Genomic DNA, 22,844 nt, shown 5'->3' with positions numbered 1-22,844 from the left:
TAGTTTAAAATAAAATGATGAACCATGTATTATACTAATTGTTGTAAGGTCATACGATAAGTACACCGATTACCACATAGAATCCAGAATAAAAAACGATTTAAGAATATTGCTTAGTGACAGTTTTTGCAACTTGGGTGGCACATTATGCCGTTGACTTTGCAACGACAACCACCACTATTGTCGCCAGGTCCAGCCGGTCCCCATCGAAATCCCCGGGTAGCCCAACATACTTCGGTTTTACACACACTGCACTTGATAAAGTCACAGCCTGCGATCTTGGTTAGCATAATTTTGCACTTGGGGCAGAGCATGCCCTCCCCCGTTGCCACCAAACTCTGCATGGCCCGTTCCGAGCGACGATTCTCAAAGTTGCCGCTCAGCCGGTCCTGATACTCCTCACAGTCCATGCCGACATGCAGAGCCTGGTGAGGAAAAAGTACAAAATTATTATTCCCAAAACATTAAATGGGACGCTATTTTCAAACCTTGCATCGTAAGCAATTGTTCGCCTGGCAAACAGGACAATCGAACCAGGGCGCATCTTCTTCCACCAGACACCATCCGATGCAATCCGGTGTCTTACAGTGAAAAGCGGATTTTCCGGCCGAGCTCTCCGCTTTCTGTAGCGACTTCCCCAAATAGGCGTTATACTCTTCGTCACTGAGCAGCGACCTAATCTCTCGATCTTGGATAAGGCTCTCGCAGTTACTATCGTTGTCCTTGAAGGGACACTTGACGACCACATCGTCCGCATGTTTAATGGAACCGACCAAACAATCTCGGCAGAAGCAATGGAAGCAATCGCGCAGGATTACCCCCTCATATGGTTGGTACGGAACGAAGCAAATCGGGCACTCGAACGATTCCGGGTTTGGAACCACGCTGGCATCGGTCATCACCACTAACAGATCGAGATCACTCGCCAGTACAGATGCACTTTTCTTCACCTCCGCTGATGTTCCCGAAGGTTCGAGGATCGCCGCAATCTGCCGTTCCATCAAAGCTCGATAATCATTCGGACTGAGCAGTGCAACTAGTTCTCGGTCCTCCAAGTTGCCCACGCACTCGTATCGGCCACCGGGATACGGACAACGGACGGTGTCCGCTTGTAGGAGTGAGCCCGTTAGGCATCCCTTGCAGAATGTGTGCAGACAGTCGGCAAGGATCACGCCCAATCCGACGGATGTAGTTGCATCGCAAAGGTAGCATAAAGTTGGTTCGGTGTTGAGAACAATGTCCTGTTTAGTCATTTCCACCAGCTGCTGGTACTGACCGTCCAGTGTCGTGGGCACAACGGCGTACGAACAGCCGGGAATTTCCAGATCCAGATTCGATGCAGCGGTGTTGGGTCTTTTCTGCAAAAGTTTATTAGACGTTAGCGGAAAAATGTATACAAGTTTCGGATGAGATTCAGTCGATTTTACTGCTTGAGAGGTCATTTTTGTAATGCAGAGATTACTTCTTTTCATATTTCGGGATTTGCCATAGAAATGTAGATAGCTTTGCCAAATGAATTTTAAAATTTAGCAATAAATTTACTGGAACACTTCTTTTTAGGAAAAACCGGAAAAACGGAAAAACTTCAGCAGAGAGAGTGACAATTCTCGATAGAGATGTCGCAGATAAATCGATTACTTCTTTTTATCGATTCATCGTTGTGATAGGGGAAACTGCACGGACAGATAAATCAACCCAAACTTTGAGTTCAATATACGCACTATTAGGCTTTCAGCGATCGTGTACGTACACGCACGTTTCACTCACACTTTTACTCGGTTTGTTTGCAACCACGAGCAGCTGTCACGGCAAAATCAAATGGGATTGTTTGCAACCACGAACCTGCGTTCGTGTTGGTGAGAAATGTCGGCGAGACCCTAATTGAGAATATCGCAGAAAAAATTTACCCAAATTTGGGTAGTTTTCCCTTTCTTTCCCATGATTGCTATCAAAACTAGAGCAAGATGCAAACACCTCACCGAGGTTGCTCAGCCCAATAACCCAAATTTGAGTAAATTCAATATTCTCTATTTTGGGTTGATCAAGGTCCGCTTTGGATAAATTAAACTCAGCTTTGGGTAAATTGTTTACATGGGATTAAAGGCAAACTACCTAGTGCCAGAAAAGTCATTTTACTCAAATTTGGGTTATTGGCCCAAACCACGGTTTTGAGTGCAAACAACCCACTTTTGGGTAGTTTTGGTTTTCAGTGTGGGTACTATGTAGCAACCCTATAACCAGAGACCGGCGGAGTGAAAAACTGTCGAAATGGCAACGTATGAAAATGCATGATATCGTAAAAATAAGACTGGCACCACTTGAACTTTTTGCTTGCTTCTTATATGGATGCAAAATGTAAACAAGTCGAATTGGAACCGCTTTCGACGGTTTGATTGGAAACAAGATGGCGTCTTCGCCGATCTCTTATTGTAGTATTTCTAGTACTATGCACCCCGGGGCAAAACCCTTTGGCATTTTTGGGTACATTTTTGGCAGTACAGTCCCGATTCGTTGGTTGGGCCACGACCTCGGCCCAACTAACGAATTCGGTTTTTTAGTTGGCCATTTGAACACGTGTATTTCGACTTGAACATCACAAATGATGTCCAGTGACGCTCAATCCGGTTTTCCGTGTTTACATTGAATTTTGACGTACGGTTGCTTTTTAGTTGGGCCATGGCCCAACCAGCGGAGGCCCAACTAAAAAGTGACCCAAGTATTAAGATCCCAACCAGCGAATCCCGACTGTATTTCCACTCTGCAGAGTATTTATTTACTACAGCGATGTAGGTAGTTCGGATTTCGAACTACCATCCCGCATAGTAAAATACCTTCTGACTTGATGTTGATACCATTCAAGTGTTCAAATATATGAGAGGGTTCTCTTATAATTTGGCAAAATTGGTTTCAGTAATGATCAAAAAGTGGCCACTCCTTCCAGGGAACCAGCATTCCAGGGCATCTCGGAATGTGACCAAATGGACAAAATACCCTTGGGACACTTTCCGCCGAGCTTGTTTTGCAAAATCATGAAGTTTGATTCGTCGCAAGCCAGGTTTCAGTAATGATCAAAAAGTGGCCACTCCTTCCAGGGAACCAGCATTCCAGGGCATCCCGGAATGTGACCAAATGGACAAAATACCCTTGGGACACTTTCCGCCGAGCTTGTTTTGCAAAATCATGAAGTTTGATTCGTCGCAAGCCAGGTTTCAGTAATGATCAAAAAGTGGCCACTTCCCCCGGGAACCATCATTCCAGGGCATCCCGGAATGTGACCAGATGGACCAAATACCCTCAGAACACATTTCTATGAACTTGTTTTGCAAAATCATGAAGTTTGATTCGTCGCAAGCAAGGTTTCAGTAATGATCAAAAAGTGGTCACTCCTTCCAGGGAACCAGCATTCCAGGGCATCCCGGAATGTGACAAGATGGACAAAATACCCTTAGAACACTTTTCGCCGAGCTTGTTTTGCAAAATCATGAAGTTTGACATGTCGCAAGCCAGGTTTCAGTAATGATCAAAAAGTGGCCACTTGCCCCGGGGAACCAGCATTCCAGGGCATCCCGGAATGTGACCAGATGGACCAAATACTTTCAGAACACATTTCTATGAACTTGTTTTGCAAAATCATGAAGTTTGACACGTCGAAAGACGTGAAAATCCTGGGATTCGGAAGGAAATCCCTCTTGAAAAAAAAGATTCCCTTCAAAGTCTCAAAACAATTCTCTTTGGAATCCAAAGGGAATCCTTCTGGGGCTCCCAAAGAATTCCTTTTTAGAATGCTAATGGATTTTTCTCGGATCCCGGAAAGCTTTTCTTTGGAATCACCAAAGGTTTTTTTGTTATCCAGAAACGATTTCATTTGGAATGCCTCTATTCCTTTAGAAAACGTTTAAGGCTTTTCCTCGAATTCCAAAAGGATTCCCCTCGGATTTCCAATAAAATCATTTCGTATTCTCAAAACGATTCGCATCGAAATTGCAAAAGAATTCGATTTGGAATCAATGAAGATTCCCATAAAATCCCATAAAGACTTCCTTCCGAGTCCCATAAGTGTGGAAGAAAGTGCAATCCCCAAACGTCATCATGCACAACCCATACGTCACGAGTGAATGAACGAGGCTGTGTCGTGCAACACCTCGTCAGTCACCACCACTGATGCTGTCACCAGATTCGGGCGGCAATTTTTATTTTTAGTTTATACTCGACAGTGTAACGTTACAGTCATCAATAAAGTTTTCTTTCAAAGCCTGTTAACTCTTTCACACTAAAATCGCGTGTGTTATTTCCCGAAGGAAAACTGTTGTCCCACTGCTACACTTGTCCGCCAACAGGTTATGGGCTCCAGTGGAAGTTTAGAAAAGTGATACTTTTTCTAAAGTGGTAGTGTTTTTCGTCGGAAGATTTTTTGTAGCACGGTTGCGCGTTTCGGTTGGTGCTTGGCGACTTTGGTACAGTGCGGTAAGGGAAAGTAAAATGGCTGACATCTCGAAGCTCTCGTTCGTGCGACTCAATAACGACAATTGGCAGTCGTGGAGCTTTCGAATGCGTATGTTGTTGATTCGTGAAGAACTGTGGCGAGTGGTCTGTGAAGAGCAGCCGGAAGACGTTGATGATGATGACTGGAATCGTGATGATCAGCGTGCTATGGCGACTATTGGATTATGTTTAGAAGAGTCGCAGTACAGCATCATCAGGAACAAGGAAAGTGCGAAAGAAGTGTGGGAGTCGTTAAAGCGATACCACGAAAAGCCGAATATGACGTCGCGAGTGTCTCTTTTGAAGAGGTTATGTTCGTTAAATCTCATTGAAGGTGGAGATATGGAAAAACATCTCGTTGTGTTGGATGAGCTTTTTGAGCGCCTGGAGAATGTAGGTCAGAAGCTCGATGATACGCTGAAGGTAGCAATGATCCTGAGAAGCTTGCCGGATAGTTTTGACAGCCTTGTGATGGCATTGGAAAGTCAGCGCGGACGTGGACATTACGCTTGAACTGGTTAAATCAAAGTTGCTGGATACGTACCAGCGTCGCGTTGATCGGTCGGTCGATGGAGCAGTAGTGGAAAAGGCTATGAAATCGAACACAAAACGTGATAATGGAAAAGTGTGTTTTTATTGCCAGAAACCGGGACACATTAAGAAATTCTGCCGCAAATTTCTGGCCACACAACAGAGTGACAGTGAGTCGGAGTCGGTGGGTAAGCGGCCCCCGCAGAAAGCAAAACAGGTGCAAAGGTCGAGTGAACCGTTATGTTTTGTCGCGGGACATGCTGCGCAAAATGCGTGGATTCTAGACAGTGGTGCGTCCTGTCATATGACCAGTGACAAAAGTTTCTTCACCTCGCTGGTGGAATGCGCTGGAGCAGATGTCGTGTTAGCTAACGGAAACAAAACAAAAACGGCCGGAAATGGTGAAGGTGTACTCATGGGCGTTGATAGTGATGGGAAGCAAGTTGAAATCCGAATCACTGATGTACTGTTTGTACCTGAGTTGGATGGCAGTCTGTTGTCTGTCGGCAAAATGGCAAGTAAAGGATTCATAGTGCGGTTCGCGAATGACGGTTGTGATATTGTGAACAGTTCGGGTAGCGTCGTCGCCGTGGGTGTACGTTCCGGAGCATTATACGGGTTGAAAGTGGTGGAACGAGCGATGCAGTCAGTCGGGGACTGCCACACACAAATGTGCCGACACTTGTGGCACCGGCGTTTTGGCCACCGGGACCTAGACGCAGTGAACAAAGTGATTACAGACAAACTCGGAAGTGGTATTGTTGTAACGGACTGTGGAAGAGAGGAAGTATGCGAAACTTGCCTCGAAGGGAAAATGGCTCGGAAGCCGTTTCCAAGTGTAGTGGACAGAAAAACGAAGCAAATTTTGGATCTCATACACACTGACTTGTGTGGGCCTTTCAGCAGTGTCACGCCGAGTGGAAATCGGTATTTTCTGAGCCTGATCGACGACTATAGTCGGTTCACTATCATCTATCTGCTGAAAGAAAAGTCGCAGGCCAAAGACAAAGTGAAGGATTTTGTCTACTTCTGCCAAAACTACTTTGGAAGAAAGCCAAAGATTATCCGATCGGACGGTGGCGGTGAGTATATAAACAATGATTTACAAAACTTTTATGCGAAAGAGGGCATTGTTGCCCAGTGTACCACCGCTTATTCGCCTCAATCCAATGGATTAGCAGAGCGCAAAAATCGTTCTCTCCAAGAGATGGCCTCATGCATGCTCCTAGATGCGGGGATGGAGAAAAAGTACTGGGGCGAAGCCATTCGTACGGCAGCATTCCTACAGAACCGGTTGCCGTCTCGTGTGATCGAAGGAACACCGTACGAAAGATGGTATGGTACGAAGCCGGCGCTGGATCGGTTGCGTGTATTTGGTAGTGTTGCTTACGTCCACATACCAGATGCACATCGGCGAAAGTTGGATCCCAAATCGAGAAAGTTGACTTTTGTTGGATATGCTGAGGACAAGAAAGGCTATCGGTTCCTGGATCTGGCCACGGACACTATCACCGTTAGCAGAGACGCATCATTTATTGAGTGGAATAACGGCTCATCACAGATTGAGATCTCGCACATTCAGAAGAATAAGCGCCTAAGTCGAAAATGTTTTAAGAAACAGGAGGAGTTGGCGACGTCGGACGACGAATTTACGGACGCCAATTCAAGTGACGAATTCAAGGGGTTCAACGATATAGTAGTTCAGGAGGAGCACGTCGAAGCGAGTCCGCAGAAACAGTTGCCTATCCGGTCTACACGGGGTATGATGCCTAACAAGATGTCGGATTACGTTGTCGGAATCGCTTTCTATGCCGTTAATGAGCCGATGACTGTTCGTTCTACAGAAAACCCAGATAAGAAATTGTTCGTGAAGAAAGTTGAAGCGAAAATGTATAGCGATGTGAAACAGAATCGACATGTGCTGGAAAGGGATGGAAGACTGAAATCAATTTCTATCGCTAACATCACCAAGGAGGATCCACCAAAGAGAAAGTCGGAAGTTTGTAAGTGTGAACAAGTTCGTAACGATATTCCACGGATGCATCGTTCGCTGAGAGCTGAAGATCATGGAGCTAGACGAATTGGAGATTGAGGAGGAGTGTGGAAGAAAGTGCAATCCCCAAACGTCATCATGCACAACCCATACGTCACGAGTGAATGAACGAGGCTGTGTCGTGCAACACCTCGTCAGTCACCACCACTGATGCTGTCACCAGATTCGGGCGGCAATTTTTATTTTTAGTTTATACTCGACAGTGTAACGTTACAGTCATCAATAAAGTTTTCTTTCAAAGCCTGTTAACTCTTTCACACTAAAATCGCGTGTGTTATTTCCCGAAGGAAAACTGTTGTCCCACTGCTACACTTGTCCGCCAACAATAAGGACTCCCTCTGGAATCTCATTTGCATCCCCTTCAAAATCCCATAAAGACTCCCTTCTGAATCCCATAAGAACTCCCTTTGAAATATCACTACGCACTGTAAACTCAGCAATACTCTTTAAAGAGTAAAATCCACCCATTATTTTTCGATATATGAAACTGTCAACATAATGAGTACTTATAATTTTTTGATAATGTGTAATTTGTGCCCATTTTCAAGTTCCATGTTTCTACTCATTAAAGAGTGAAAATAAAGTTGAAATTTATGAACAAACAAGCAAAGATGACCGAAGAGGTATAAGAATTCTTACTTTAATTACTGTTATTTCTAATAAATATCCGATAAATTACGTGTATTTTAGCCCAACGATCGAGAATTTTATCGGCAATCAACTCGTCTTCAGCGAACCTTCGATTTTGGTACTGATTCCTGAGGCAGCGCTGCTGGTGTTCCGGAGATTGGAAAGCGGAAGACGGTTGCTGGCTCCAATTCCAGCGTTGTTTTCGAAGCCAGCTGCAGGTGATGTACCGGATATCGATAAGCCGAAGACGGTTGGCTTTATTAAGGAATGCTTTCGATTCCGGCATTGGATCCGGGTGCAGCTGCTAAAAATGGTGCTCCGCAGTTCGGTGCAGAATGCAGTCATAAGATGAAGACTCGGTTAGAGCTACGCTGATCCTGTTTTGCCGAAAACTACAAAGCCCGTACTTCAGTATTTTATAACCTGTGGATTCCGTCGACGGAAGCGATCTGATCATGCATATCAGTCGTTTTAATCAGAAGACTACGAATATAGAATAGAAAGTTTGGAGTCACCGGAACCACTCGTGATTTGTGTAAAGTTTTTATGTGCATTTACGTTCATTGAATAAATAATACTCTATTTTAGTTTACTATTGATGAAAATGTCTACCGGTAACTTGATTAGTTTCAAAATTCCCGAAAATGCATTATTAGAATAATAAAGAGTGATTTTTACACATTATCTGATAAAACTATTTTCAGATAATGGGTAAAAATCACCCCCTAATCTGACGTACAAGCAGTTTACCCATTAATGAGTAAACGCTGTTTACTCTTTTAATGAGTTGAACTATTTAACTTCATAATGGGTACTTTTTCACCCATTAAAGAGTACTTTGGTGGCACAGTGCGGTTCCTTCGAATCCGGAATGCTTAGAAGGATGCCCTTTGGAATAACAGAATGATTCTCTTTGGAATCCTGAGGATATCTTTCCGAATTTCAGGAGTATACCTTTTTAAACCTCAGAAGGATTGCATTCTAAATCCAAGAGGGATTCGTTTCAAAATCCCAGGATTCTTCTCAGAATCTCAGGATGCTTTGCCGAATTCAGCAGAATTTCTATCGAAATTACAGAACACTCAGAAATAAAATAAATTTAAAATAGATTTAAAGTTATACATTTTTGGAATTTTTGAAAGTTATACGAATCATAGTTTAAATAGTATACTACGGATAATAATAATGTATACTATGATAGTATAGCGTTGATTTATTTACTTCTTGCATTGATTATGTTGAACAAGATGGCACCGCAATTCAGCATAACCAGTTTGGTAACAGAGCGAAAATTTTCAATTATTATTTTAGTTATTTTAACTGAGCCATAATGTTGCAGATAAAAATGTAAGTATATATTTAATTAAGATGAACTCAGTCGTTATAAATATTTTGATATATTTCTCATTTTGCAGCATAACTTATTCCGCAGTGGTGATCATCAGAGTGATCATGTTTCGGTCGGCCAAAACTTTGGTGCTTCTGGACAAAGCTTTTCTTGTTCATGGACACAGCCGACATGCTGTAGGGAATGTCACGCGAAACGCAGGAGTTTTGCACTTCCACATCTTGGAAGTACGGATATTTTTAGCACTTTAACTTTACTGGCAGCCACCGTCAATCACCGGAGAACGGATCATACCACCGGACCTGCATGAGCGCCAGAATGCAACATATGATTCAAGTTTTCCCCAACATCAAATAGTGTTTGCTTGATACTGAAATTCGGAAGGCAGAAACCGGCGATGGCAAGGCAATTCACACTTGCAGATTACCTAAACAAGCACCTGCTGATTCATGGCCAGCTGGTCAACATATTTATTACCTACAAACACCAGGCCCGGCTAATGGGCAACTATATCCTCGAGGACCATTCAGTAAATTCAGGTGAAAGGGTCACTGCCTTTTTCCCTATCAAGGATTAGGAAGCACTCATCTATCGTAACCCAACTATGTAGTTTATATACAAACAGTATAACGTCTATGCATTAAGATCAGGAAAAATTTAAACAAATATTTGAATAAACAAATAATAAATGGTGTCTACAATTGTTTTTCGTCATTCATATTAATAAAAAAACAAAACAAAATTGAAATATTTCAACTGGAGGCGCCAGCAGTTGCTATGCTATTTTGGTTTTTCGATAACTTATACTATGGTTCGTATAAATCCAAGTTATACTAAGTCAGATTTGTTGGCATTTAAACGAAGTTGGGGTCAACCAGGCGAATAGTCAATTAGCATGACTTTAAATCTATTTAGTTTAAAAAAAATCAGAGTGAAGGATGTGCCTTTCAAAATTCCAGAAAGTTGCCTTTCGGAATCCCCAGAAAGATGTTCTTCGGAACCTAAACATCTATAATCGCTCATCACTAGCCCTACTGAACTTTTTTTCTCGTTTTCAGGCTTTGACGTCGTCCAAGGACACCGACTTCCGAGCTGCTCGGCTATGTAGTTTTTCCCAGTGGTAACTCATCTGAAACCTGCGAGTTTCGAGTGAGACCCAAGTAACCATGAAGCTATATATACTTGTAAAAAATATAGCCCTAAAAGCTGACTTAAAGTGGAAAAGGGCACTTATAAGACCGAATTAGTGGTTCATTACTTTCACATGTTGAAATAAAGCATAAGTAATGCATCGCTGCATTCGTAATGCTGATTTAGAATATCGTTGTCTGACAGCTGATAAATAAATGCAACTTCACATCGTTAAAACTAATTTAATGCAATTAGCATTTTGAATGCCGGTTTATGATTGATATATGTGCAATATTGTAATGCTTGGTGTTACTTGGGGAAGCCCCTCACCTCTCGCCGGATGTTCACGAATACTCTCTGCCATAGCTGGCATTGCCATGACATTTAAGAGTTGCGGATAGACCGATCAGGTCAGGACATAGAATCAAAGTAGAGTCGGCGAATATTGTCACCGGTGTGTTATTGGTCAATGGTCAGTGAACTCAAGCATTCTAAGAAAATCTGCTGAATTGCACTGTGCCGGATGTATAAAAATCCCATGGGGTGGGTCGCTGAGCACACTTCAATTTGTGTTCATAGCATTCCTTGTGACTCTGTGTGCCACAGTGTGCCATAACTTGTGCCTCACCTTAAGTATGACACATTGTCATATTGACAGTCAGAAATATCTGGCAACACTAGCAACTGTAAACATCAGCAGAGTGAAACGCATGCCATCCATTAAGGCTGCCTTACACCTCGGGAAAATTTTCCGCCGGATTTTTGCCCCCGTGTATTTTAAATGGGGCCGGAATTTTGATTTTCCGTGCCCAAATCCCGAAAACATCGCATATGTAAAAATGCATGGGTAAAAATTCCGCGAACCAAATTCCCGAGGTGTGAGGCTACCTTTAGGCGATACCGCGCGAGACAATGGCATTCTTCCCAACATCGTTTTTGCCTCTTGCTGTGATGAGAAAAAATCGAAATCATTGAAGTTCACCGCGGTTCATTCATTCGCATCGGTTGCAGTATATCCCGATGATTCGGTGGGGATCAAAATATAGAATAGATGGTTCAAAAGATGGCAGTTATTAAAGCAAGGGATTCTTCAATACACTAATTTTACGTTTCCTATTGGGGAAGATCCACAGAGTACGTTACGCAAAAATCGGTTATTTTCAACCCATCTGCCCCTTCGACACACTTTTTGTATAGAGCCTCTTAAATTTTTGTATGAATCGTCCTCGGAATCGTCACGTTGCTCGGAACCGTAAAAGCGTGACGTACTTTGTGGATGGCAGTTTGTTGAGCAAAAGCAATGTACTTTTGATAAACAACGACTTTCTTTCAAGATAATCAATGATTATCGACTACTAGTTTATGATTTTCAAACAGCCTCTCCGGGAAGCACATAAAGATCTACACTAAATCTTTTATTTTCTTTTATTTTATTATTTTGTCCCCAAAACTTCATATAAAAAATGTAAACATTGCCCCCACATGAACTCGGTCGCGGCCGGAAACATGTAAATATTGTCCTAATATGATGTCAGATGACGTCACGCTGCATTCGTTCATAAGTCAACACAAAATTTGGCAAGGTTGCCGGAATTTTTTACTCTGATCACTTAATGTCAAAAATGTGCCGCAGAGTGTGCCACACCGTGCCACACTTGCGAATAAAATCTATAAAATGTGTGCTTGGAACATTGTGCTCAGCGTCCCTCCCCTTGAAAAATCCCGATCTGTATTATATTTATTATTCTGGTTTAATTTCTATGCAATAGATAAAATAAATATGAGAACAATAACATTTTATGGAAATTCAATGAAAATAAATAAAAAAGAACCGAAAATACCATGCTAAGAAAATTAATTCACCAAAATAAATTTATTCAGCACGACGCATTACGACAGTTTTACATCACATTCATTTACATCGCATAGATTACATCATTGTATATATTACATCGTAAGAAATTACACCGCTCTTGTTTATTACACAGCAAGCTCTCAAGTACACACTTATAGCCTATTCAGATTACGCCATTAATGACATAATAATTGGCGTTTCAGGGTAAATACGCTTTATGATGTCATTATTTACGTAATATTCCATACATTTTGCGCTGTCAAAAGATACCCGCTAAAAAGAATTTATTACGAACAATTATTACGAGAGAGCTTTCGTTCTAACTGGGATGCAGGGAGAAATTCAACAAAACAAAACTGACAAGCGGGAGGCCCTCTTTGAAAGAGAGAAAATTCTCTCTGTTTTCATTTCGTCTAGTAGTTGACAGTCATGCTCTTTCTGTCGCAGCAGGGTCGAATGCATGTTAGATGGAAATCTTCTGAGCGCTGAAGAATAACTCGGATTGTGATGGTTTTGTGGAAAGCATTTTATATGATGAAAAATAATGATGATAATTATTTATTCTCCACTTATTCAACATGAATTGTTTAAAAAACAGATCCTCTCTAGAATTAACATGAAGTATTTAACTTAAACCTAGATTTAACAGAACAAATCGAATAAATTTTCAAAGTTCAAGGACCAATGCGGAAGACAATTTAAAACGTAGGAATGGTTGTAAAACGAATATATTTGATGAATAAACATGATTTCATAAATTGTTTCAATTCTGCTCCTTGAATGGCTTAATATACTTTGGTTTTCAACATTTTCCACGTGGGACAACTGTACGATTTGAATGGGATGTATATATAAAGTAGAATAACCTTAAATAAAACATGGATTGGTAATGCATTAATTCATCCAAAATCCAGTTTAAATTATATCACATTCACACGATTCGATTTTGTTAGAAGCTGTATCATTGATTGTCGAGTAGAACGCAATGGTTCAGTTTCCATTTTTGAAAAAAAAATAAATTGCTGAGTTGCCCTTCATACATGGAGATACTGGTGGAAATACTTTTTGGTTCGATAATATTTCTTGAAAATTGGTCCAATCGTCCTTTTTTTATTTATTTGTGAGAATTCCCAAAAGTATCTAAATTTTTCTATCAAATCTCCGTTCGATCATAGTACAGAATCAAAATACTTTTTAAACTTAAAAATAAATTGAGGAATAGTCTGATTCCCCGAAGAACGGCGCACCCAACTAATGAATGTAGCTTCGCTCATTATCCTTAATGAGAGCTTCAAATATGGGGCCCTCCTTAGCCGTGCGGTAAGACGCGCAGCTACAAAGCAAGACCATGCTGAGGGTGGCTGGGTTCGATTCCCGGTGCCAGTCTAGACAATTTTCGGATTGGAAATTGTTTCGACTTCCCTGGGCATAAAAGTATCATCGTGTTAGCCTCATGATATACGAATGCAAAAATGGTAACTTGGCTTAGAAACCTCGCAGTTAATAACTGTGGAAGTGCTTAATGAACACTAAGCTGCGAGGTGGCTCTGTCCCAGTGTGGGGATGTAATGCCAATAAGAAGAAAAAGAAGAAGAAGCTTCAAATATTCTTCGAAAATCCCTTTTCATATTTTTTGCCTTTCTCGTATACTATTTTAATATTTTTTTTCGTAGAAACTTTGTTCAGAAAAAAATGTTCGATTGTCGCCACACAAATGCTTGATTTCGCAAATTAAATTTTAAAACTCTCCTTGAATTCAACCCTGTATTAGCGTGCAAATGAGGAAACATGGAAACGTCAAGATATATTATCTTGCTGCAGTCTGAACACCTCGTAATAATTGGATACCCTCTCACTTAACAAAGTCATAAATAGCCCAATCGGAATAGGCTATTAAATTCAGATTTCCTGCTCGGTAATATTATTTACTGATTTAATTCGAAAAAAAAAAGGAACCGGGAGTTCGGTTATTTGAAGTAAATTTACTGGTTTCTGTAATTATTTTTACTGATCTTTCAGTAATTCAGGATAAAATACTGGTTTTCGGAATTACCGTGGACCCCCGATAATTTGAACGGTACCTCATTCAAATTAACGGGGTTCATTTTTAATTTGAGCTTCTGGTTACTCTATAAGCATAAAAAAACTGGTTTCTGGCTGCTCTCTTTGCTGGTTTGTTTTGATTCTGCGTTCCATTTCACGATGTTCCATTTTTCTTCTCTCGATTCCACGTGGTAAATGACGTTTGATCAATTTTTAATTTGAACTATGTTCAAACCAACGGGGTTCAAATTAAAAAGTGTTCAGATTAAAAATGGTCATATTACCGGGGGTCCACGGTATAAATAATCGAACAACTCTGTTCTGAGATAACTTTCTGTACTTGTCAAAAAACTACCGATCGTTCAGTAAAACTCAAAACGTTTCACCGAGTACCCGGTAGAGTAATTACTGAGCTCTCAGTAGAGATCACGTGCCTCTCTGACGCCATATTTGTAAAGTAAAACTTGCAAATATTCGAGGAAGGTTTGAAGAAGTGATTCGTTCTATTTTGTTTTATATTTTTTAAAAGGCGCATTACGTATAGATATAAAAATATAAGTGGATATAGATTTAATCGTGGTTCATGGAAGTTCAAACTTTTTTGCTAATTTAAAAATTAATATTCTCGAATTCCAGACAAATGCAGTCAGCGTTCCCACGCCATTTCTCTTCGCGATAGGACATAGTGATGTATGATGGTTTAGCGGAATGGGATAAAAGCGAAGTTGGATTTTGTCGGAATCCGCACTTTGTTAGAAATTCGCTAATCAATTTCGACGAAGCGCTATGCAGCGCACCATTAGTGAACTCAGGTACGTGTGGATTGCGGCAAAATTCCAACTTCGCTGATCACCAGGCTGATCACCCATTCGGTTTTTCAACTTGAACGAGTTATATTTATTATAAATATTATAGAAACGATGGGAAATAAAACAGAAAAATATAATAATTTTATTTTATTTTTTGATCATTTCTATTATCGAAACAAAAGAACAGGAATATCCAAAAACAAATCAATCGGTATTTTTTTATTACCGAAATCCGCACTATTTTTTGCGGATCACTCGGTAGTGTTTAACCGAGTGTTCAGTAATAATTGACATTTCATCGTCCGGCGCTCAGAACCGAGTTCTCGGTTATTATTTGGGTCTGTTCACAAATTACGTAACCCTTCTGGGGGGAGGGGGGAGGTCCAACTTGCGTTATACTTTGTTACACTAAAAGGTGGGGGAGGGGAGGGGTATTACCAAATGTTACGCATAACGCGAATAAAAATTTATTTGAATGTCTTTTTGTTAATCACGGATTGAAGTAATTGCTGTTTATCGTTATCGTATATTAGTCATTATCGAAATCAAGCATGCTGACATAGCGGGACTGATATGCGTAAAAATACCAAGCGAATATTGTATTTCTCGACACCACAGTTCCGCAAAACTATGTGAATGGTTATGATCGCAAATTCTATTTTCGTTTTTACTAGCTGCATTCTTTATATCCTTGATTTTTAATCATGTGCCGTCCCTATTCTAACAGTGTTTAAAAAATACCAAAACTCAAATGCTTCAGAGAAGGTAAAAAAATCTCTCTTTAAAATTTTCACAGTTACGCGTTACATGGGGGAGGGAGGGGGTACAAAAAATGTTACTTTTTGTTACGAGGGGGAGGGAGGGGGTCAAAAACTCGGATTTTTGCGTTACGTAATTTGTGAACAGACTCATTTAAACTATTTTACTGAGGTGGGTACCGAGAGCTCAGCTGTTGAGAAATCGGTAATCTGATAACCGAGCCCGGTGAATAAAATTAAGTGTGTACATCGTGCAATGTAATATTCAACAAGCGATCGCTCCATCGATGGATTCAACTGGTTGCAGCGATTTCGATATTCAACAACTTTTTTTGCTGTGTAGGGGTGTTCAATACGCGAAATTATTAGGTTTTTCGAAATTGAATTAAAACAGTTCTCGTGCACCAAAATTCATGAAATTTTGGATTTAAGGTTCCCCCAAACACACGCGACGCGACAGTAGCGACGCGATTCTATCACTTGGCGACAGCGATTCTGTCGCCGTTGGTATGGAAGCGTAAATAGAACATTGCCTGCAACGACCCAACGATAGAATCGCTGCGACTAGTTGTCGCCGTCGCGGCGATGAAATCGCTTAGGTTTGGGGGAGCCTTTATTCTCAGTATTTATAAATACAGTATCCCCCCGCTTATCCGGACCTCGCTAGTCCGACGACTCGTTAGTCCGGATCTCGCTAATTCGGAATTTTCCGGATTAAAAAGTATCAACACCCATTTAAATACATTATGCTGTCAGTTTTCAAATTTGTGCTGTGATTTTGTTTTGGTTCATTTGTATAGATTTGACAGTCGGATTAACGAGAGAAACCCCGGTAGTCCGGCCATACATTTGTATACTGTAATACTGTAATAGATTTAAGATATGTAATAATCTCAATACCCCTAAAAAACCCAATTCTATATTGTATTTTCTATTCGGGAAGGTCAATATTATTCAATAATTCCATTATTGAACTTAATTTTGAGTTGTTTGATCTTCATTTTGGGTAGATGAGTTAAACCGTGTAGAAAGCTCTCAAAAAGCTCAAAAATTTCGGCTGCGCGGTTTTGAAGCGGAAACAAAGGTCAAAGAAGAACAATAAAAACAAACGCGCGAAATGTTGGCTCTTGGGCAGATAGAGCGAAACTGTTATCAAAACAATCAATAAAGGTATTCAAATTAATAAGATTATTACCTCTATTAAACAATCGAAACGGACAGCACCTGAACAACTGATGAAGCCATCCAAACGATCCAAACATGCCGGCCAAATTTGTCGATTGTGCATGGCCAAGAAATCTCTGGAAAGTATATTTAAGGAAGAAGCACTTCATCAATGGATAAACGATTATCTCTCGATTGAGGTAAGCAAGTCCGTTTTATAATTTCATTATTGTTTTTGATTGAACACCCTTTGAATCGTATCGTAAGGTGACTGCTGATGACCGCTTGAGTCAGTACATTTGCGCTGAATGTCGGAGAAAGTTAGGTGAGTTCCACCAGTTCCGAATACGATGCCATGAAACTCAAGATCTATTGATGGCAGCTGAACCTCAGCATGAAGTTAACCAGAAGCAGGAAGCCGCTGATAAGCAGAGCGTCGATCAGTTTCAGTGTGAGGTTTGCAAAAAGCAGTTCGAAGAATTCAAACAGCTGTACCAACATATGAGGAACCACGGGTCGACAGTCCAATGCAAAATATGTCGAAGGGAGTGCAAATCTAAAAAGCTGTTGTCCGATCACATGCGGGTTCATGGTCCGAAGAAACACCAGTGTCCACGGTGCGATAAATCGTTTGTAAGGCGGTAGGTTACCTGCGCAAAGTGATTGGATTTGCATTTGATAAATTGGGAAATTTCAGTCATAACTTGGAGAGCCACATGCTGCATTATCACAAGGAAGTGCTACCGAAAGCTGTGCAAACGCCGAAGAGAAACATTGAATCCCCGGACGGTTCCCCTTGTTTCAAATGTGATTCGTGCGACCTGGAGTACAAATACAGAGAATCGCTGTTCACCCACAAAAAGTATATCCATGGGACGAAGGAACATGCGTGCAATATTTGCGGAAGGTTGTATTCAAAGCGGTAGGTGGTAAAAAATAGTCTGACAGGCTGTTAATTTGCAATCTTGACCAACATTCTAACTGCATTTGAAAATGAATCAACTAAATATTCGACTTTTCATTGTTGAGTATGGCTATGACTAATTTACCCTACATTGTGTTTAGATATTGGATACTTTTTGTAGTAAATATGTTCACTGTACCTACCTGGTATAGGGTCCAGTCCTGGTAAACGACGGTTTCTTGGGCGCCTTTCTGATATTAAATCAAGACTTCTAATACGCGTGTGTACACAATAATGGCTTCTTTTAGACTAAAAAGGCGGGTAACTGAGCTTAAAGAATGATACAGTGAACTCTTGCTTATTCGGTATTCAAGGGAAGTTTGAGTAAGGGAGGGTATTACTTAATAATGGTAAAATTTAACAAAAAAGGATGAAGAACCTAATTAGAATTGTTAGAATTTGCAACAAGCTATAAATTTCCTCGAGTTATAGAAAATTTACTGTACACATGTAGAGGAACCCCCGTTGTGATTTTTTGAAGTGGATTCGTCTTTGGTACTGTATCAGTTATCTTGATGACATTTTTCATATCGAATATTAGAAGAAAATGTTGTTTAGTCCTAGAATGGATGACCCATTATGCAATCGAGATTAGACAACTTGATTAAATGTAGTATTTGCCAGTTCCATACAACTTTCCTAACTTTATCTGCATGCTCGATAAAACCAAAATGAATAAACACAGACATTGCCAAGTTGTGCAAAACTCAGTTTTCTATGCAGCAGCTAACGTACACATGATGGGTACTATCAACGCATACAGCCAGCACGAGGAAAAGCCAGACTGTATGAGCCAATAACATCAACAACAACAGTACCAAGGCATTTTTGTTAGTCAGCACATTTATCAATCGGGTATATGGACTTTCTGGCTGGCGACGAAAGCTGTGTGGACGATATTTTCCTCTCTATGTACAAATTTACTTATTTTTTTTATTATTTCTAGTGAACGCATGCTCAATCATATGGAATCGCATGGCTCAAGTCGTGACAGCCAGGAAAAATCTCCTGCGGTAAACGGCAGTGCAACTTTTCAATGCAGTCGTTGTCCCAAACAATTCCATCTAAAAAGTAGATTGCAGACCCACACATTGACTGTCCACGTTTTGAATAAACACGAATGCCCGATCTGTGAATTGCGATTTTCATCAAGGTGAGGAAGGAACAAATAATTTTTTTACTTTAATCCATAGCTATTATTGTTGTCCCTCCCAACTACAGACGCCGCTTGAATTGGCATTCCAAGACACATCATCAACCGTCTGAAAGCGAGGCAAGTCAAGTGGTTAGCAGGAAGCAAACACGTAGCATAACCCAGATGTCCAATGGAACGATGAAACCAGTTGGGTAAAATACTTTAGTCATTACTCTTGATGTGACTGATTTCATAAAGCAATTCCATTCCAGTAAAGCTAAGCGAAGTCACAAGACGAATGCGGACCCCAAACCTTCTTGCTCTGAACTTATTACAGAAAGCAAACAAAAAAGCGTTTCCGAGATCAAGCAGACCGACATTGTTGATGAACAATTTGAACTAAACGGAAAACAGGACATGGTTTGGACCGGGCAGGGCGAAGACGTTGTTCTTATGTTTGAGACTGAATCGATCAAAGTTGAACCTTATGAAGAAACTATTAGTTAGGTAACAAAAATATACACATGTTATGAACTTTGGAATTGTTAACTGAATTTAAGCTTTAAAATTGGATTATAAAAGCTGAATTGGAATCAATTGGAATTTACTTCTTGATCAACATTGAGAATACCAAATGCCAAATGGTCGCGACCCTTAACGTACATGAAACTTTTCTGAGCCGTGTCGTGGTAATGCATCATGAGGAGGGTTGATTTGTTCGGTAAGCATGAAATGATGATGACGCATGGTGGTGGCTGGCCCCATGATTAGTAAACAAAGATTCAAACGTCGATTTGTCCAATCTTATAGTATTTACACGCAAACCATCACCACAGACAGGTAGGGGAAGTCTTCGGCTACCTGTTGGTGGTGATGGTTTGCGTGGGAGTGCCATCAGATTGAACAAATCGACGTTTGAATCTTTGTTTACAAAAACACATACGTCCTTTTGAAAAAGTATCCGAGATTTGTGCTTTCACTATACTTAGGGTCGATTTCTTCACCTTCGCTTAGACCTTAAACCAGGTTTAAGCGTATGGGTAAGCACCGCTTAAGAGTTAAGCGGAGGTGAAGAAATCGGCCCTTAGTATAGTAATCGTCAAGCATTCATTGTACATATGACTAATATGGGGGGAGAGCGTGATGAATAGTTATAGAATCTAAAAAGAAAACGAATGTTAAGACCAACTGCCACTGGATGACTCCAAACGGGCCAGTGTAATTTAGGGTAGTTAGGGTTTGAATAAATTAACTATAACTTATTTTTCTACGCACCAATTTCATGATAGGGCTACGAAATGGTGAGTTGACATCCGCGAAGGAGCGCCTAGCATAGCTCTGGTCCTCACAGGTTCCAATACTCACGCTTCCACGAAAGGAGGCTTTCGAGCCTCTTGATATGAGGATTTCAATGCAAAGATCGGATCGCGGAAAAATGAGCGAAAACGGAGAGCTGTTCGCAGAATTCTGTGGTAATATTGCAGCCTGCCTTGAAACATGGATTATCGATGCACTTCGATAATCACACTTTTTTATTGCGTGTGCACATTTGCCGACTTCTTTTTCTCGAATCCCACTAAATAATATTGTTTTCTGGAGGAAATATTTATGAAAACTGCACAACAACTGGCCATGATTTGGAAGGAGAAAATGCAAGAAATTGCAAAATGCGATAACGTTCAAAACAAAAGCACGTGGTTCTCACATCGTTTGCTTTCGTCTGACATTTGGTCGGGGTTCAGCCAAGCGCCAACAAAAAATATCAATTTTTTCTGCTGAAGCTTTCGTTCAGCGGATTTAATTGATTGCAAATCCCATCGGATATTCCTTAAATCCATAGCTGAGGATATGCTACTACAAATGTACGTATTAATTGATATGAAATGCCTTCCGTTTTCCTTGTACGAACAAAATATCACAAGTCAGTCAAAAAGCCGCTTGGTGCGGTTTGTCAGAACCCCGACCATTTATCGATGCCAAAATCTATTGTAATCGATAACGTCACCAGTGGTGCAATTTATCAACAATGCCTGCTGAGAGTGATTCTTTTGTTTTGTATTTTTCACTGCTCCTCTTTGCCTATGACGGTGCCTTTCAGTCAGAACGACAAAGCAGGAGTAGCTTAGCAAACTCGGTTTGCCAACAGCGGGCTGAAGCTGATGATCAGTCAGCACAAATTTCCTGTCACTGTCTTTCAAGTGATAGTATTCACCCATGCATTTATATAGGGCCGTCGCATTCACACAGCAGCGAGTGAACTGAATAGACTGTCAGTGCGGGCTGCGTGTGCAATGAGAAGAGAGGTCTTTTGTTTACTTTATCTTTGATTGTTGCTGCTGACCATTTTCAGTTTTCACTGCTAGGAAGTGAGTGTGAAGAAGCAATGGTATCAATATCCAACAAATTTCAGTCACTGAGATTGAGAATTCGCACCATTGAACGTCACACTTTTGATCACAGTTTGGAACCGTCACACTTTCAAACTATGTTGGGGCAGCAGGGACCATGTCCAAGGGCTTGACGACCGCTCCCCAGCTGTCTGCGAGTCAGGGAGAACTGCTTAGGGCGTGGTGGGATTTAGCAGTGGGCTCTGCTAAAATCCCTCCCAAAAAACCACAAGTGCCCGTAATCAGACTCTATCAAAGCGACTGTGTGCCGCTTCAAAAGCCCAGGGAGTGCTACTGGCACATCAGGGTTGATACCAGTAAGACCCTGATTATGGCATACTGGTTGCGTGTATTGGACTTGTATTTGGATATTGAAATATTGTAAACGCGAGGGCTGGTAGTCTGGTTATTCTATTCTCTTAGTAAGGCCGGGTGACACCGACCTGAAACGACGAATGGGCTAATGGCCAGGCTGTCTTCCGTCCCCTAAAACCGTGGCGGGCCTTGTAGCACGCGGTACAATCCTGTGGCTCAGCTGGTAGCTGAGTGGGAGTAGGCTCAGATGCTCCTTCCTGACTAGCGCTAATCTGGCTCTGAACACGAAAGTGTCAACCCTCGCATGGCCTCCCTGCATGCCGCAAGGTATGTATAGATAACCATGGGATAGCGAAGGCGACTACACCATCGACCAATACATAGACGGAATGGTGGTCAGTTTTCCGGGCACCACTTTGTACCCCTGGGGAGTGAAATATTACAATGATTTCAACCACTCGACCGTTGAGAAGCCCCTCAGCTCGAATCGCGTCAGTTTGACAACAGTTGTCAGTTACTCATTTTTGTTTACTTCTGGTGCTTCTGATTTTTGACTCAGCTCAGTTGAAGAGTTGAATCAGTTTCGTTGGGAGTCAAAATTATAAATTAAGGCCACTCCTGACAGAATCCAAGTTTCAAAGTGCTCGCGTTTTCGGGGGCACACCACTCGATACGGAGGCGGCGGACAACTGTAATTTTTGTTGATTCAGCTTTGCTGCGTCGCAGCATGCGTGAAAAAATAAAAATGACAGTTGTGCGTTGCTTCCGTATCGAGTGGTGTGCCCCCGAAAACGTGAGCACTTTGAAACTTGGATTCTGTCAGGAGTGACCTTAATAATCAATTTTGCGCTTAATGCTTTGAGCATCATAAATAGTTATTGCTCTTAAGTTTAGTTCGTGTTCGTGGAAATTTAAATCGGTTTGTGCGAGTTGTGAACGATGTTGAAGCCACAAGTACTACAGTAGTCCGGTATAGAGAAAGTGAAGCAATGAGACATCGAAGCAAACCAGTTATTCAGGCAAGATTGAACAGAAAAATCTCTAAAGGAAGAAACGACAGATAGCGTGTAAACCATCCTATGGCAAAGTGATTCCAGCTGCATTCGCCTTGGTCTTCAACGAAAATCCATTCCAATTGCAACCCCGTTCGGCATGCGTTTATCTGACAGCTAGGAAAGTCAGGAAGTAAATAATAATCTTTGGTATTTATTGCTGTTTATTTATTCCTCCATTTGAACT

At 41.1% G+C, this 22,844-nt stretch overlaps 2 protein-coding genes across 5 annotated transcripts; one reads left to right on the top strand and one right to left on the bottom strand.

Moving 5' to 3' along the window:
- LOC134210648 (ranBP-type and C3HC4-type zinc finger-containing protein 1-like) lies at window positions 1-20,547 on the bottom strand. Of its 3 annotated transcripts, none has more exons than XM_062686811.1 (3): window positions 20,179-20,547; window positions 489-1,358; window positions 1-425 (listed from the first exon to the last, which is right to left on the bottom strand). In XM_062686811.1, exons 1-3 carry the CDS (start codon window positions 20,185-20,187, stop codon window positions 114-116), a joined length of 1,191 nt encoding a protein of 396 aa, XP_062542795.1. In that variant the 5' UTR covers window positions 20,188-20,547; the 3' UTR covers window positions 1-113. The 3 variants fall into 3 exon arrangements, with proteins under 3 accessions (XP_062542795.1, XP_062542796.1, XP_062542794.1); XM_062686812.1 differs by lacking the exon at window positions 20,179-20,547 and adding an exon at window positions 17,912-18,612; XM_062686810.1 differs by lacking the exon at window positions 20,179-20,547 and adding an exon at window positions 1,428-1,570.
- LOC134210647 (zinc finger E-box-binding homeobox 1-like) lies at window positions 16,660-19,496 on the top strand. 2 transcript variants are annotated; one of them, XM_062686808.1, is made up of 7 exons: window positions 16,660-16,810; window positions 16,862-17,004; window positions 17,072-17,445; window positions 17,502-17,726; window positions 18,715-18,921; window positions 18,990-19,115; window positions 19,176-19,496. In XM_062686808.1, exons 2-7 carry the CDS (start codon window positions 16,876-16,878, stop codon window positions 19,408-19,410), a joined length of 1,296 nt encoding a protein of 431 aa, XP_062542792.1. In that variant the 5' UTR covers window positions 16,660-16,810; window positions 16,862-16,875; the 3' UTR covers window positions 19,411-19,496. The 2 variants fall into 2 exon arrangements, with proteins under 2 accessions (XP_062542792.1, XP_062542793.1); XM_062686809.1 differs by having other exon boundaries at window positions 16,720-17,004.
- Window positions 20,548-22,844: the final 2,297 nt, after the last annotated feature.

Source organism: Armigeres subalbatus, chromosome 2 (assembly GCF_024139115.2).
Source record: "Armigeres subalbatus isolate Guangzhou_Male chromosome 2, GZ_Asu_2, whole genome shotgun sequence".
NCBI lineage: Eukaryota > Metazoa > Arthropoda > Insecta > Diptera > Culicidae > Armigeres > Armigeres subalbatus.
Note: the sequence above shows the minus strand (reverse complement) of the source record. Positions and strands in the feature narration are given on the sequence as shown.